We start from the raw sequence: 12233 nt of genomic DNA, 5'->3' as shown, positions 1-12233 counted from the left end.
GTCCAGAGAGGTGGATGTTGACTATAAAGCCATGCTGCGCAATTCAGCTACGGGTGTCTCCGGGCTGAATGGGCTGAGCAGGGACGGAGAGCCAGCTTGGCCGATACTGAGCGAGTAATCTACTGCCCAAAGGTTCCAGATACGCAGCAGCCATGCGGCGCTCAGTGGCTTACGAAATCAGCTAAAGCCACGTACAAAGAGGTATTAGATGCCAGGAAAGGTGCTCGAGATGACTGACCGGGGTCACCCTGTCAGTGGCCAGTTGGGCAGCTGGACGGGGAAGCTGGAGCGACGGGGAGAAGGGCGGTGGAACAAGTGTGGGAGACAGTTATCGGTGGTGGGTGCACGGACAACAACGGCGATCCTGACAGGGTCGGATTCAGGAAGCGGCATGGACGAATGCGGAATTATAACAAGGACGACCGCCACGTGACACCGGTAGGGGGCAGGAATTAAACCAGCCACCTCCAGCCACACCAGCAAGCGAGTAGTGTTGTGCGGCAAGCGAGAGGAACCGGTGTGTTTTATGAGAACAACCGGTTTACGGGCAACAGTTGCTGCCAGGACAGACAATGTCCGGGAGTCGCAGGAAGATGCAGCTACACGCTTCCGCCCATCTGAGGTGTCAAGGGCAAGCAACCTATGGCGACCGATGACCTCTCACATCGAGCGATCGCTACAAGTGGTTAGGTTTAAGGGCGACTCGCGGGATGCCGCGTAAGGGCAGAAAATCCCTGGGATCTGAAGTCCGAGCACCGTGGCGCGCCCACGCCCTCTCCCTGGCTGGTCTGAATTAGTGTTAAGTGTCGTGTTGGGTTAGCATCGGTTGAAGAAGTTAACGTCGTGTTGTCAGTTGGCAAGGAGACATTCATGCGCTGATAGGATGACGGAGTTTATGGGACTCAAAGCAAGGAGATGTCATAATGATTAAGGTGATGGGTACGGCGGCGCGCGCAGTGGCTAGGAGAGTGCTGGTCTATGCTTTTAGGCTAGCATATTTGTAGAGCACAGGGCGGAGCTACGGGGGTTACGGGGGCCACTGGCCGGGCGTTTGTGATCGTCCGTGTTCTGCTCGGGCGCGCTACGTTTCCTAAATAAAACGAATCTACGTGAGCTGTAAATCTTCGGTTGTTTGGGTTTACAGCCATCCTGACAGAGGCGGCAGATGCTCAGTCATGCACTGGCACTCCTCTACCTACGAGAATTCTGTGTGTGTAATAAGCAGTTAGTTTGCATGCTAAGTCGTTCAGAAGGTTAGAAGAGGGGGTCTGAGGCTCGGCGGTAAGCGTCAGAAGGAATTGCGTGGGATTGTTTCCAATTCTCTGCGAACGTTACGAGTGTGTGTCTGTCATACGGTTTAGTCAAGCAACGAAGGTTAGTGTTAAGACTAACTAATTTTGTTTCTGAGACATCGAGCCCCATGGGCCGGTCTTCACGGGAATTTGACATGAAAATTACATGTTTTCATACTATTCTGTACAGCTGAAAAAAACAGTCTGTTTAAATTACGATCCTTATTTTAAAAAAAGACTTGGCATCGCTTGTTATATGTTTGAGTGGCAGGATCGTATTAGCAAATAGTTTTTCCCAAGTGAGCACTCGAAGGTAGCATACATACTAAGCGGCTTCTGTTAGTTAAGAGATGACAGAAGACAGTGGCATTGGTAAGGGCGGCATTTTATGTTGCTTTGAATATTCTTTGTGCAATAGGTATATTAAACCATAGTGGTAATGAATTTGAAATACACGACGTAATGAACACCAATGATAAAAGTTGGCATCGTTTTTGTAATAATGTTCTCGGTAGCTATGCTCGCTGAGTCCACGTTTTTATAATTCGATAAACGTTAGATGGACGTAGTGATAGTCAGGAGAGGTAGATAGCTTAAAGGGAGTTTGACACTGCATCAGTGTTGTCCTTCGTTTGTACGGGAGCCGAAGTTTTCACTTTAAGTTTGACCTCAATAAAATGTATATGTTATTCGAGCGTTATTTCGTAGCCATTCTTATTTACGCGGATCTAGGAATGTGCTGCTGGAATTGTATTCAAGACTCAGAGGCTGATGTCAGAGGCTTGATTCAGAGGCCTTTTGCGGCACATTGTCTCATTCTATGGGAGGCATATTTTTTAGGCGATCCACGTAAAACTCCGCATAAAGTCGAGACTTTTGGGACCGGAGATAGCTTTTGTGTGAGTGTACGAAACTGGACGAAAACGCGTATCCATTGTATTAGCTGCCTTGCGTACAGGACGATTTGTGCGTGGGCACCGTCTGCCGAATTTCTTGGAAGCGGAAACAAGCGCACTTGCTGGAACAAGAAATTCGAGGTATCCGCGAGGACCGAGGTGCTCTGGAACGAAGCTGGTTATACTGTCATACCAGAATTAATTTCAGGGAGTCGCACGACTCCTGCATATGTCCAAATCAGGATTGCCAACAGTAAATCACAGGGACACACTCGAGCCGGACTCGCGTTAATTTCGGCACGCCCTGTCAAAGTTGCTGCATACACCTCATAGTACACTATATAATACACTGTATACGCAGTGGGGACTCTGGGGGTGTGCGGATGCTGCGGAGCTGGAAAAATACAATGCGTCAGCGAGACAATGCGATTCAAACAGATCGCGTCTGCGACAGCGCTAGCGCATGTATTCCCTAGACCCTAGCAGGACTCGCGGCAAGCACCGCATTTCCGATTGTCGACTTCAAAAATACTGTTGTTTGTAATTACGATGGACTGTGTCGAGGGCGTCGATTGTACATAATGACGACGTTGTAAATGTCGACTTAAGCCCAGCGCACAACGTGGGCGATTATTTATCGACACTGACTGGCGATTTTGTTGGCCTGAGCAAAAAATCGCCGAGCAAATCGCGCGACGTGTGCGCTGCAGCGAGCGCAAGTGGCGACTTTTGACGGCCAGAAACTACATCGCTGGATTGATATCGCAACACGTTTGATATTTATTGCCAAGGTCGCTGAACATCGTACGTGTGCGTGACCAGGCGACAGATTGCGAGGCAACCGAGTTTTTTGGATTAAGCCAATCCAATGCATGATTTGAAGCATCAGCGATCAATATGGCAGCGCCCACCGTTCGTTTTCCACCATGCTAAACGTTTCGTTTGGTGCAAATGATTGTCGCATAACTTGTGCTCTTCTTGCTTATATTCCTGTGCCCTCCAGGTGCAGAAGTTGCATTGAAATGTTCTTTTTTTTCATTCTAATAATAACGCTGTAAACGGTACTGGATCTTCAACAGGCTCCAGTTCTGCGTTACTACAGATTTATTACAAACACCACGCGAAGGTCACGTTCGCAGCAGCCACCGTACCGTTTGCTCTCGCTGCTGTGCCGGTCCGACGGACAGCCGACGCATACTATTGATCTATCCAAATAAACTTGAAAGAATGGCTATGTGTGTCAATGGCGCTTCCATTTTGAACGGGTCACGGTACAGTTGTACATACATGGTATGTTGCTGAGCAGGATGGGTGGCAGTTGTCGCCATGGTGTGCGCCCGGCTTTTAGGCGGCTCATTCAATGAACTAACTATGAGAGGCGAATCGGCGGACTTGTTGACTGTCCATGTTGACTTACGCGCCGCGAAGTTGACGACTTAGAGCGGATGTCCGACTTAGCGCGGAGTTTTACGTGCGGTACTAGTTTCCGCCGAGCATTGCTCGCAAAGCGAAGAAAATACAGTGAAACTTCTTTGAAGGAAGTATTTTACCGGGCGGGGGGGGGGCCACTCGCGATGATCCATGCCTGGCTTGTGTTAATTTACACTTGGTGAGCTACCCAGAAACTGACTATTTGTTCGTGGTTGGATTCCTTCAGCCTTGCCGTATTGGGCTCGACAATCTTTCATCTCCCTACCTGGTCTAGTGCCCGAACGGTTCAACACTGTAAAGCGAGGTCGCTAGTTTGCATGTGCTCGCATGTTTATCTCAAAGGAAAGGAGATGTCATAATGATTAATGACGGTAGCGCCCTGTAGGAGAGTCTATCTTTTAGTTAGATATTTGAGAGCCAGGGGGAGCTACGGGGGTTCGGCATGGCGGTTTGTAATCTCGTGTTCTGCTCAGCTACGTTTCCTAAATAAAACGAATCTACATGAATTAAATCTCTTGTTTGGGTTTACACAATCATGACAAACAGCAATCTCATCATCACTGCAATCCTCTACCTACGAGAATTCTTTGTGTAAATACATTATTTTCATCTTAATCTTAAAGTTATAAGAGGGTCTGGGCTCTCGTAACGTTAAGAGGAAATTTGCTGGGATTTTTCATTCTCGTAACTTTACGATGTTTCTGTCAACGGTTTACAAGTTCAAGGTAATGTTAAGACTAACTAATTTTGTTTCTGACAACGAGCCCCATGCAGGTCTTCAGGGAATTGAATGAAAATTACATGTTTTCATATATTCTGTAGAGCTGAAAAAAACAGGTACTGTTTAAATTACAGATCTTATTTAAAAAAAACTTGCTATAGATTGTTTTAATGTTTAGGATCAGGATCTATTAGCAAATAGTTTCCCAAGTGGCACTCAGGTAGCATACATACTAAGCCTTGGTGTTGTTAAAGATTACAGAAGACATGGCATTGGTAAGCATTTTAATGCTTTTGAATATTTTTTGTGCAATATATATTAAACCATAGTGGTATGAATTGAAATACACAACAGTAATGACAACAATGATAAAATTGCATGTTTTTTATAATGTTCATTAGCTATGAATCCTGATTTAATAATTCATAAACGTTGTGGACTTATGATATCAGGAGAGGTAGATAGTCTTAAAGGAGTTTGACATGCATATTTTCCTTCGTTTTTACCGAATTTTCACTTTAAATTTGGACATAAATAAAATGTATATGTTATTGAGCTTATTTCGTACCATTATTATTTACCGATCTTAGAATTGCTGTAAATTGTATTCAAACTCAGAGGCTGATTCAGAGGCTTGATTCAGAGGCTTTTGGGCACATTGTCACATCTATGGAGGCATATTTTTCAGCGATACAATAAAACTCGCATAAGTCGACACTTTTGGGACCAGAATATTTGTGGTGACTTACGAAACTGACGAAAAACGCGTATACATTGTATTAGCTGCATTGCGTAGCAGGACATTTGCGGTGCACGTCTGCCGAATTTTCTTGGAACACTTGCTGAAAAAAATACGGTAATTCCGCGAGGCTGTGCTCTGGAACGAACTGGTTAGTACTGTATAGCAGAATTAATTTTCAGGGAGTCGCACGGACTCCTGCATATGTCAAATCAGGGATTCCAACAGTAAATCAGGGAATATTTGACTCGATCCGGACTCGCGATAATTTCGCACCCTGCATTGGGCTGCATACACTATATACACTATATAATACACTGTATACAGTGGGGAATCTGGGGGTGTGCGAGCTGCGAGCTAGAAAAACAAGAGCCGCAGAGCGTCTGGGCTCATCTGAGGTCTGTTGCTACGATTATAAACTTAAATATTTCAGTCAGTGCCGTAGTACCCACATTTGTAGGCGCCAGATATGCAGAACCGCAGCTTGGTACACATCATTTGTTAGGACACGCCCACTATCGCAGATTGTGAGGGTGGGGCGAGGGTGGGGGAGGGGGGGCCGGGTGGTGGGAGCGGTGGTGGAGGGTGGCGGGGAGGGGCTCTTTAAATTAGCAAAAGCAGTATCACTCCTTTTGTTAACAGTCACAGAATCCATGTTAAACCTCCTCTTGAGCGGTCAAAAGTTATCAGACACTTACCTCTTTTAGGGCTGTCAGCAGAAGGGACATTTCATTGGTCCTACTTCACATACAAGCCATTAAAATGGCGTAGTCCACCGGCTGAAACAAAAAAGTTATTTCATCGCTCCGTCAGAACCATGTCCTCAAGAAACAATGTCTAATCAAATCTGCCCTGTGCCCATGCACCTTTGACGTGACCATCCAATTGTCGTGCACAGTGATGGCTTTCCTACCATGCATTGCATATAACACCGGACTAGCACGAGCCTAGGCGAGCCGCTTATAGGATTTTGTATGCCGCAATTCTGCATTCATCAACTATACCTTAATTTTAGGAGTGAATGCTCTCCCCCTTCTTTTACACCTTTGACCTTTGACCTTATGACCCCCCAGGCCTCGCACACTCCCAAGCTCGTTTTTTGACAATCCCCCCCAACGACCCGAATATCGTGACCGTACGTCGAGCGGTTAAGATTTGTGCCCAACTGTTGACGCCCGGACGGACGCACGGACGGACGGACGGACGGACGGACGATCATGCGATTCTACAAGCTGCATCTGACTATGTCAGATGAGCTAAAAATACAATGCGTCCAAGCGAACAATGCGATTCAAACAATCCGTCTGCGACAGCCAGCGCGTGTATTCCCTAGACCCTACACTGCGCAACCGGCATTTCCGATGTCGACTTAAAAAATTACTGTTGTTTGTATTACATGGGACCTGTCTGAGGGCGTCGACTTGTACATAATGACGACTTGTAAATGTCGACTTAAGCCCAGCGCACACGTGGCGATTTTTATCGACACTACTGGCAACAAAATTGCCGAGAAATCGCCACCCACGTGTGCGCTGCACGGCAATGGCGATTTTGACGCCAGAAACTCGTCGCTGGAATATCAAACACGTTTGATATTTATTGCCAAGTCGCTGAACAATCGCTACGTGTGCGCTGACCAGGCGACAGATTCAGGCAACAGTTTTTGGATTAACCAATCAAATGCATGATTTGAAGCACGCGATCAAATATGGCAGCGCCCACGTTCGTTTTCCACATGCTAAACGTTCGTTTGGTGCAATGGATTTCTGCATAACTGTGTTCTTCTTGCTTATCCTTGCCCCTACCAGTGTCAGAATTGCATTGAAATGTTCTTTTTTCATTCTAAAATAACGCTGGTACGTCACTGAATCTTCAAGCTCCAGTTCTCTTACTAAATTATTAAAAACACCACGCGAATCACGTCGCAGCACCCACGTACGTCTCTCTCTCGCTGCTGTCAGTCGACGACGCCGACGCATAATTATTAAATATATTCCAATAACTTGAAGAATGGCTATCGTGGTGTCAATGGGCGCTTCCATTTTGAACAGGTCACGTACAGTTCATACAGTGGTATGTTGCTGACAGATGGTTGCATTGTCGCCATGTGTGCGCCCGGCTTTAGGCGGGGCTATTCCAATGGATTTACTATGAGAGCGAATCGGGACTTTGACTTCCTTGTTGATTTACGCGAATTGACGACTTAGACGATGTCGACTTACGCGAGTTTTACTGTACTAGTTAGCGACAATTGCTCCAAAACGCAAGAAAATACATGTGAAACTTCTTTGAGAATATTTACTCGCGATGATCCATGCCTGGCTTTGTTATTTACACTTGGTGGCTACGCAGAACCTGACTATTTTTCTGTTGGATTTTCAGCTTCCCTATTGCTCGACAATCTCATCTCCTACCTGTCTAGTCCCGAACGTTCAAACTGTAAAGCGATCTATTTGCATGTGCTCTGCACGAACAAGACGGCAATTCGTTTCTACGAGAGACGTTACTTCACTCAACATTGCTACTTGCCCTACTACTACTCTATACAGGTATGTCGTGTTGTTGTGTTCAAATTGTTTGTTTCTGGTACACTTTTTGCTGGTGTTGGTTAGTAGACAAATAAAATTCAGATACAAGCCACATGTTGCATACATGCAGTAAACAAATATATTAGAAAACTTTAGAAAAACTCATTCAAAAAGTTTTCATGATTTAGGTCCTTAAAGGGTTTATTGCAAAATTATTGCTCAGAAACGCTGCAGGATATTTAGAACTGTAGTGTATTCTGATTGGCTGCTCATGCTTATGCCAAATGTGTGACGTGTAACAAGGCTTATCATTTGCTAAAAGGGTTATAATTTTACGGCAGTGAATAATTATTTGTAGGTACGATGGCTAACCATACATGCTTAGTCGCCCAATGAAAAATTGGCTTGCTTACTACATACGAACTAATTCCAATGGAACACTCGTTCATTTTCATGATTGCGATTACGGAAAATGCCGAGTGATTTTCGAACAATAAAGTTTGTTTCCCGGAAATGACTTACAACTGTCGCCTGTCTAGAACCAGTTAGGTTCCGAAAGTGAAAGCAAACAGTACGCATACTTTGAAAAGAATTGTACTGTTTTGAACATGCACGCGTAAATAGGTTTTTCCAATGCGTATTTTACGCAAATACGCATGCTATCTGGTGCACTGAGCCACGTGGGGTTGTGATAGGCAATCTTCATCTTGTAGCGGCGGTCCAGGCATTCGCTACACGCGTGCTTGTCAGGTGATCGTGTGACTAACTGGTACATAGAAGAGTTCAGTTATTGCTCAAATGCCCTAAATGTTTATTCTCGTAACTTACTGTTCTGCAGGGAGTTTCCAAAGACGGATTCAGTTACGCACTGTACATCAATGGTGGGCAGCCTCCCTGGAGCTTCATATATCCTTTGAGCGTCAACAGCCACACTACGTTACGAATAATGACGGTGATCTAATTTGTGGAAGATTGCATTCCAGTTACAAACGTGCTTGTTGATGGTGGTGGGGTTAAAAGTATTCCGAAGTACAGCTGGATATTAAATTCACAATTTAAATTTAACTTCATCATTACATTATCAGGCATTAGAATTTTCCACAGATTCGTGGATTTCCTGGTTTTGGTTTTCATTTTGGTCATTCTTGAGATTGATGCAAAAAAAGGAATAAAGATTTAAGGATTTGATTTGGGTGTATTTTCTTGTCAAAATGGCTATCATTTTTCATTTAAACTTCATGAAGTCAGGAAAAGTACGTCAAATTTCACACAGAAGTAGCGGAACTCCAGATAAACATCATGGTGTATCTTTGTAATGTAAAGGGTTTTACCCAATTCTGACGGGTACGAAAACTCGGGGACAATGGTTTAAGCGACGGTGTCAGATTCCCATCACGCTCAGATTGAGATTATGGTAAACATGGTAAAGTTGTCAACATTTACCCTATTCTCTAGAAGACTCACAGTTGGCGTCTGTGTTGTATATTTAACGGTAGCGAATGTGCTGTCATACCGTCGAGATCGTGGTAAACCTTGACAAAATAAGTTAGCCTCCACATGAAACATTGAAATTTTGAATTGTTAGTCATGAAATTGAATTTTACTAAGAACAGAATGGACTTATAATTTCCCCCAGGATGCATGGAAATGGTCTATCTGCACTTCCAAATTTAAAAAATTCCCTGGAGGCATGCCCCTGGAAGACCCCACTAGCAGGAAAGGAGTTCCCCCAGCAGCTCCTGCTATCGTGCTTTCGGCACAAATTGAAATATTCCCTCCAAAAACATCTCAACCTGTTCTCATGCCTGCATTATAAACATCCACAGCAGTGTGACAGGGCTTATTAGCAAAAACTTCGGAGCACCTTTGATGTGTTAAAATAACAGGACTGCCATGAAGCCGTGTTCTAATAGATACCGTGGTCTTGACGTTTTCCTTAACTCCATCACACGGACTACGTCAAGCAGTTTGGTTCGGTGCTGGCCAAGCTGCAGCCATGTGCGATACCGCAGAGAATGGTGCGCGGCGCAGGACACTGGCTCTGCAGAATGGTGTCTGGCGTCACGGTCGCTGACTCACACATGGACCACAAGCTGTAGCACGCTGCCTCCTCGCCTACTCATGCAGAAGTAACACGTGCAACATGGGAGCCCTGTAGCTTGCTGCCTCTTCACCCGGCAGCAGAGGTAACATATGCACAACATGCGATTATTCGCAGGTTTGATGTCATGGGTAGTTACCGTTAGGTAACACATGGAGTACAGGCTGTAACCTGGCATTTTTTCTTAGCAAAATTGAGGATATCCAAGATCGGCAGTTTTGACTGATGTTTGATCTGTGTCTTTTTTTTCTGTGGAATGTTAGATTTCGTGAAAAGCACGACCCATGTCATCAAAACCTGCAGCAAGTAAAAACCATGCTTGTAAAGTTAATATACAATGGAAAGTCCATAATGGCAATAATGGTCTACCTAAAATCCTGAGGATGAGGTTAGTTGACATGAGTGCAATAGTAAAGCAGCGTGCTAGCCTGGAAATTGCTTGTACCATGAATGACCTTGTGTCAAGGTTGTCTTGTAATAACTTTATCAATGTAGATATTTACATTCTAAACTATTAGAAAAAACAGTTAAATGTGTTCCACCGTAGTCCTATGTACGCTTTCACAGCAATGTTAAGATGTGTTATATAATCAGCAGTGCATAATAATAGAGAAGTATGACTCGCTGAAAATACAAGAAATTTAACATTTCCATGCCCTTATTTACCTACCATTTATTACGCAAAACCCAATAAACCTGACATCAGAAGTAGCGTTGTACATCCAACTTGCCCTCACACTTTACTTTGCATTTGATACCTCTTCTTATTATGTAGTTATAGCTTCGAACGTCAGACATGGTTTTGGTCATTGACGTGGTAAATTGGTTTAGGTTTATTCAAGGATTATTTCCTCTCGATTGCGGGAACAAGAGGCAGCTCGCTCTGCGACACCTGTTGGTGGAGTTCAGCAGCGATTTGCAACTCGCAAACTAGTAGCGGGCTCTGACCGCTGGCTGACCCACGCCACAGCGCGCAGTGCAGATAAAAAGATATTGTATGACATGGTTATATAAAATAATCCGTAATAAGCTTTCGTTTTGGCGACATTTTGGCAGTTTTTACAATGTGACCTCGCGAGAAATACATAGTAAGAAGAGGTATCGAAACAAAGTAGTGTGAGGGCAAGTTGGATGTACAATGCTAGTTCTGATGTCATTTTTATTGGATTTCACGTAATAAAGCATAGGTAAATTATGGCATGGAAATGTTTAATTTTTTGTGCTTTGATCATGTCATACATATTATTACATACACTCCTGATATAATACGACCAGGATACTTGCATTAATACCCTATCGCTTTTAAGTTGTAGTATAAGATAATGCATAGACACAATAAATGCAAGTAGCATGCACTCAAACTGTAGTCTTGCAACTACTCGGCAATTATATACTTCTCAGTCATCAGACCCCTCTCAAAAAACCTTGTAGTTTCATGAAAAGGTAAACTTCAAATAATTAAAATGATAAGGCAGTGATACCCACTACTTCTTGCAGCATGTAATATTAGTAGGATAAATATAATGTATTTCTAGTCATAACCATTTAACCGCTTGTATTTAAAACAGTAAGTGTACATTTATGTATCATGTAGCCATCACGTATGTATAGTTTCTATGCTGAAACATTTTGGTAGCAAATTAAACTGGTGATGTATGCTGCCAAGTGCAGTTTTGTCACAGATACACTATATTTAGTGCCAGAGTGAGGGGTACACCTATGTTACACTTCGCGATGAGTCATATGACTTCTGACTGCTATCACGTTAAGAGCATTGTACTTAATTACTCTCCGATAATGCACTGTGACATAGTACCAAAATTGTATTGATGATTTTAAACCGTAGATGTAAATATTAAGTCTGTATATTAAGGATTGTTGTGTGAGTGCTGCGAGAGAGACTGTTGCTACTAGTTCAGATGCACGTTTGCAATGATCATTGTGAGGGGTTGTTTCACCAGTGGAAGAGCTCATTTTCACAGTGCTTTGTTGGGTGAGAAAGTAAAACTACGGAGAACCAATTGCATGTTAATTTCCTATCCTAAAGTCCCTGAATTTCATCTCAAGGTCACATTATGTTAAGAAGCTAACTCTTTGGGCTGCCTGCACATGAGAGGAACTACCACGAGACTGCATCACTAGAAATCACGCTTTTAATGAGCAGCAGATAGTGTGCCTTTTATAGTAATGTGCGTGCACCTATTATTTTGTAAGAAACAAACGCAGCAGAGAAACGCCATTGACCTATTCTATGCCAGTATTTTGTAACTGTATTCGGATGCAGGGAAAAGGTCTCGTGGCAAGATGCAAATTGTACCAAAGTAAATCTCCTAGTATTATCACGTGGTTAAGGTTCCACTTTGCCAAGATTAGATCGGTGTCTACACTTCAGAGACGTGCGCCTAGCATCTCTTCACGAAACAGTTCAACCGTATAGTAGTGTTAAATTATTCGTAAATAAATCATGAAATTTGACGATACAAACTTAACTCGCTCTTGTATGTTATGTAGTCTTTTATACAATC

General features: G+C 43.7%; 2 protein-coding genes across 3 annotated transcripts in view; one reads left to right on the top strand and one right to left on the bottom strand.

Annotated features, from left to right (window-relative positions):
- Window positions 1-12197, top strand: part of LOC106814074 (N-alpha-acetyltransferase 60-like) — a 26378-nt gene extending 14181 nt beyond the window's left edge. For both annotated transcript variants that reach the window (XM_014818347.1, XM_014818346.1), the window contains exons 4-7: window positions 4519-4615; window positions 7462-7628; window positions 8446-8513; window positions 9559-12197. In XM_014818347.1, coding sequence (XP_014673833.1) covers window positions 4519-4615; window positions 7462-7628; window positions 8446-8513; window positions 9559-9706 — 480 coding nt within the window. In that variant the 3' untranslated portion in view covers window positions 9707-12197. The remainder of the gene's footprint in view (window positions 1-4518; window positions 4616-7461; window positions 7629-8445; window positions 8514-9558) is intronic.
- LOC106814072 overlaps window positions 1-12233 on the bottom strand; it is a 69149-nt gene that overhangs the window by 13027 nt on the left and 43889 nt on the right. The window lies entirely within an intron of this gene.

This window comes from Priapulus caudatus, unplaced genomic scaffold, assembly GCF_000485595.1.
Source record: "Priapulus caudatus unplaced genomic scaffold, Priapulus_caudatus-5.0.1 Scaffold867, whole genome shotgun sequence".
NCBI classification, from domain to species: Eukaryota; Metazoa; Priapulida; class Priapulimorpha; order Priapulimorphida; family Priapulidae; genus Priapulus; species Priapulus caudatus.
Note: the sequence above shows the minus strand (reverse complement) of the source record. Positions and strands in the feature narration are given on the sequence as shown.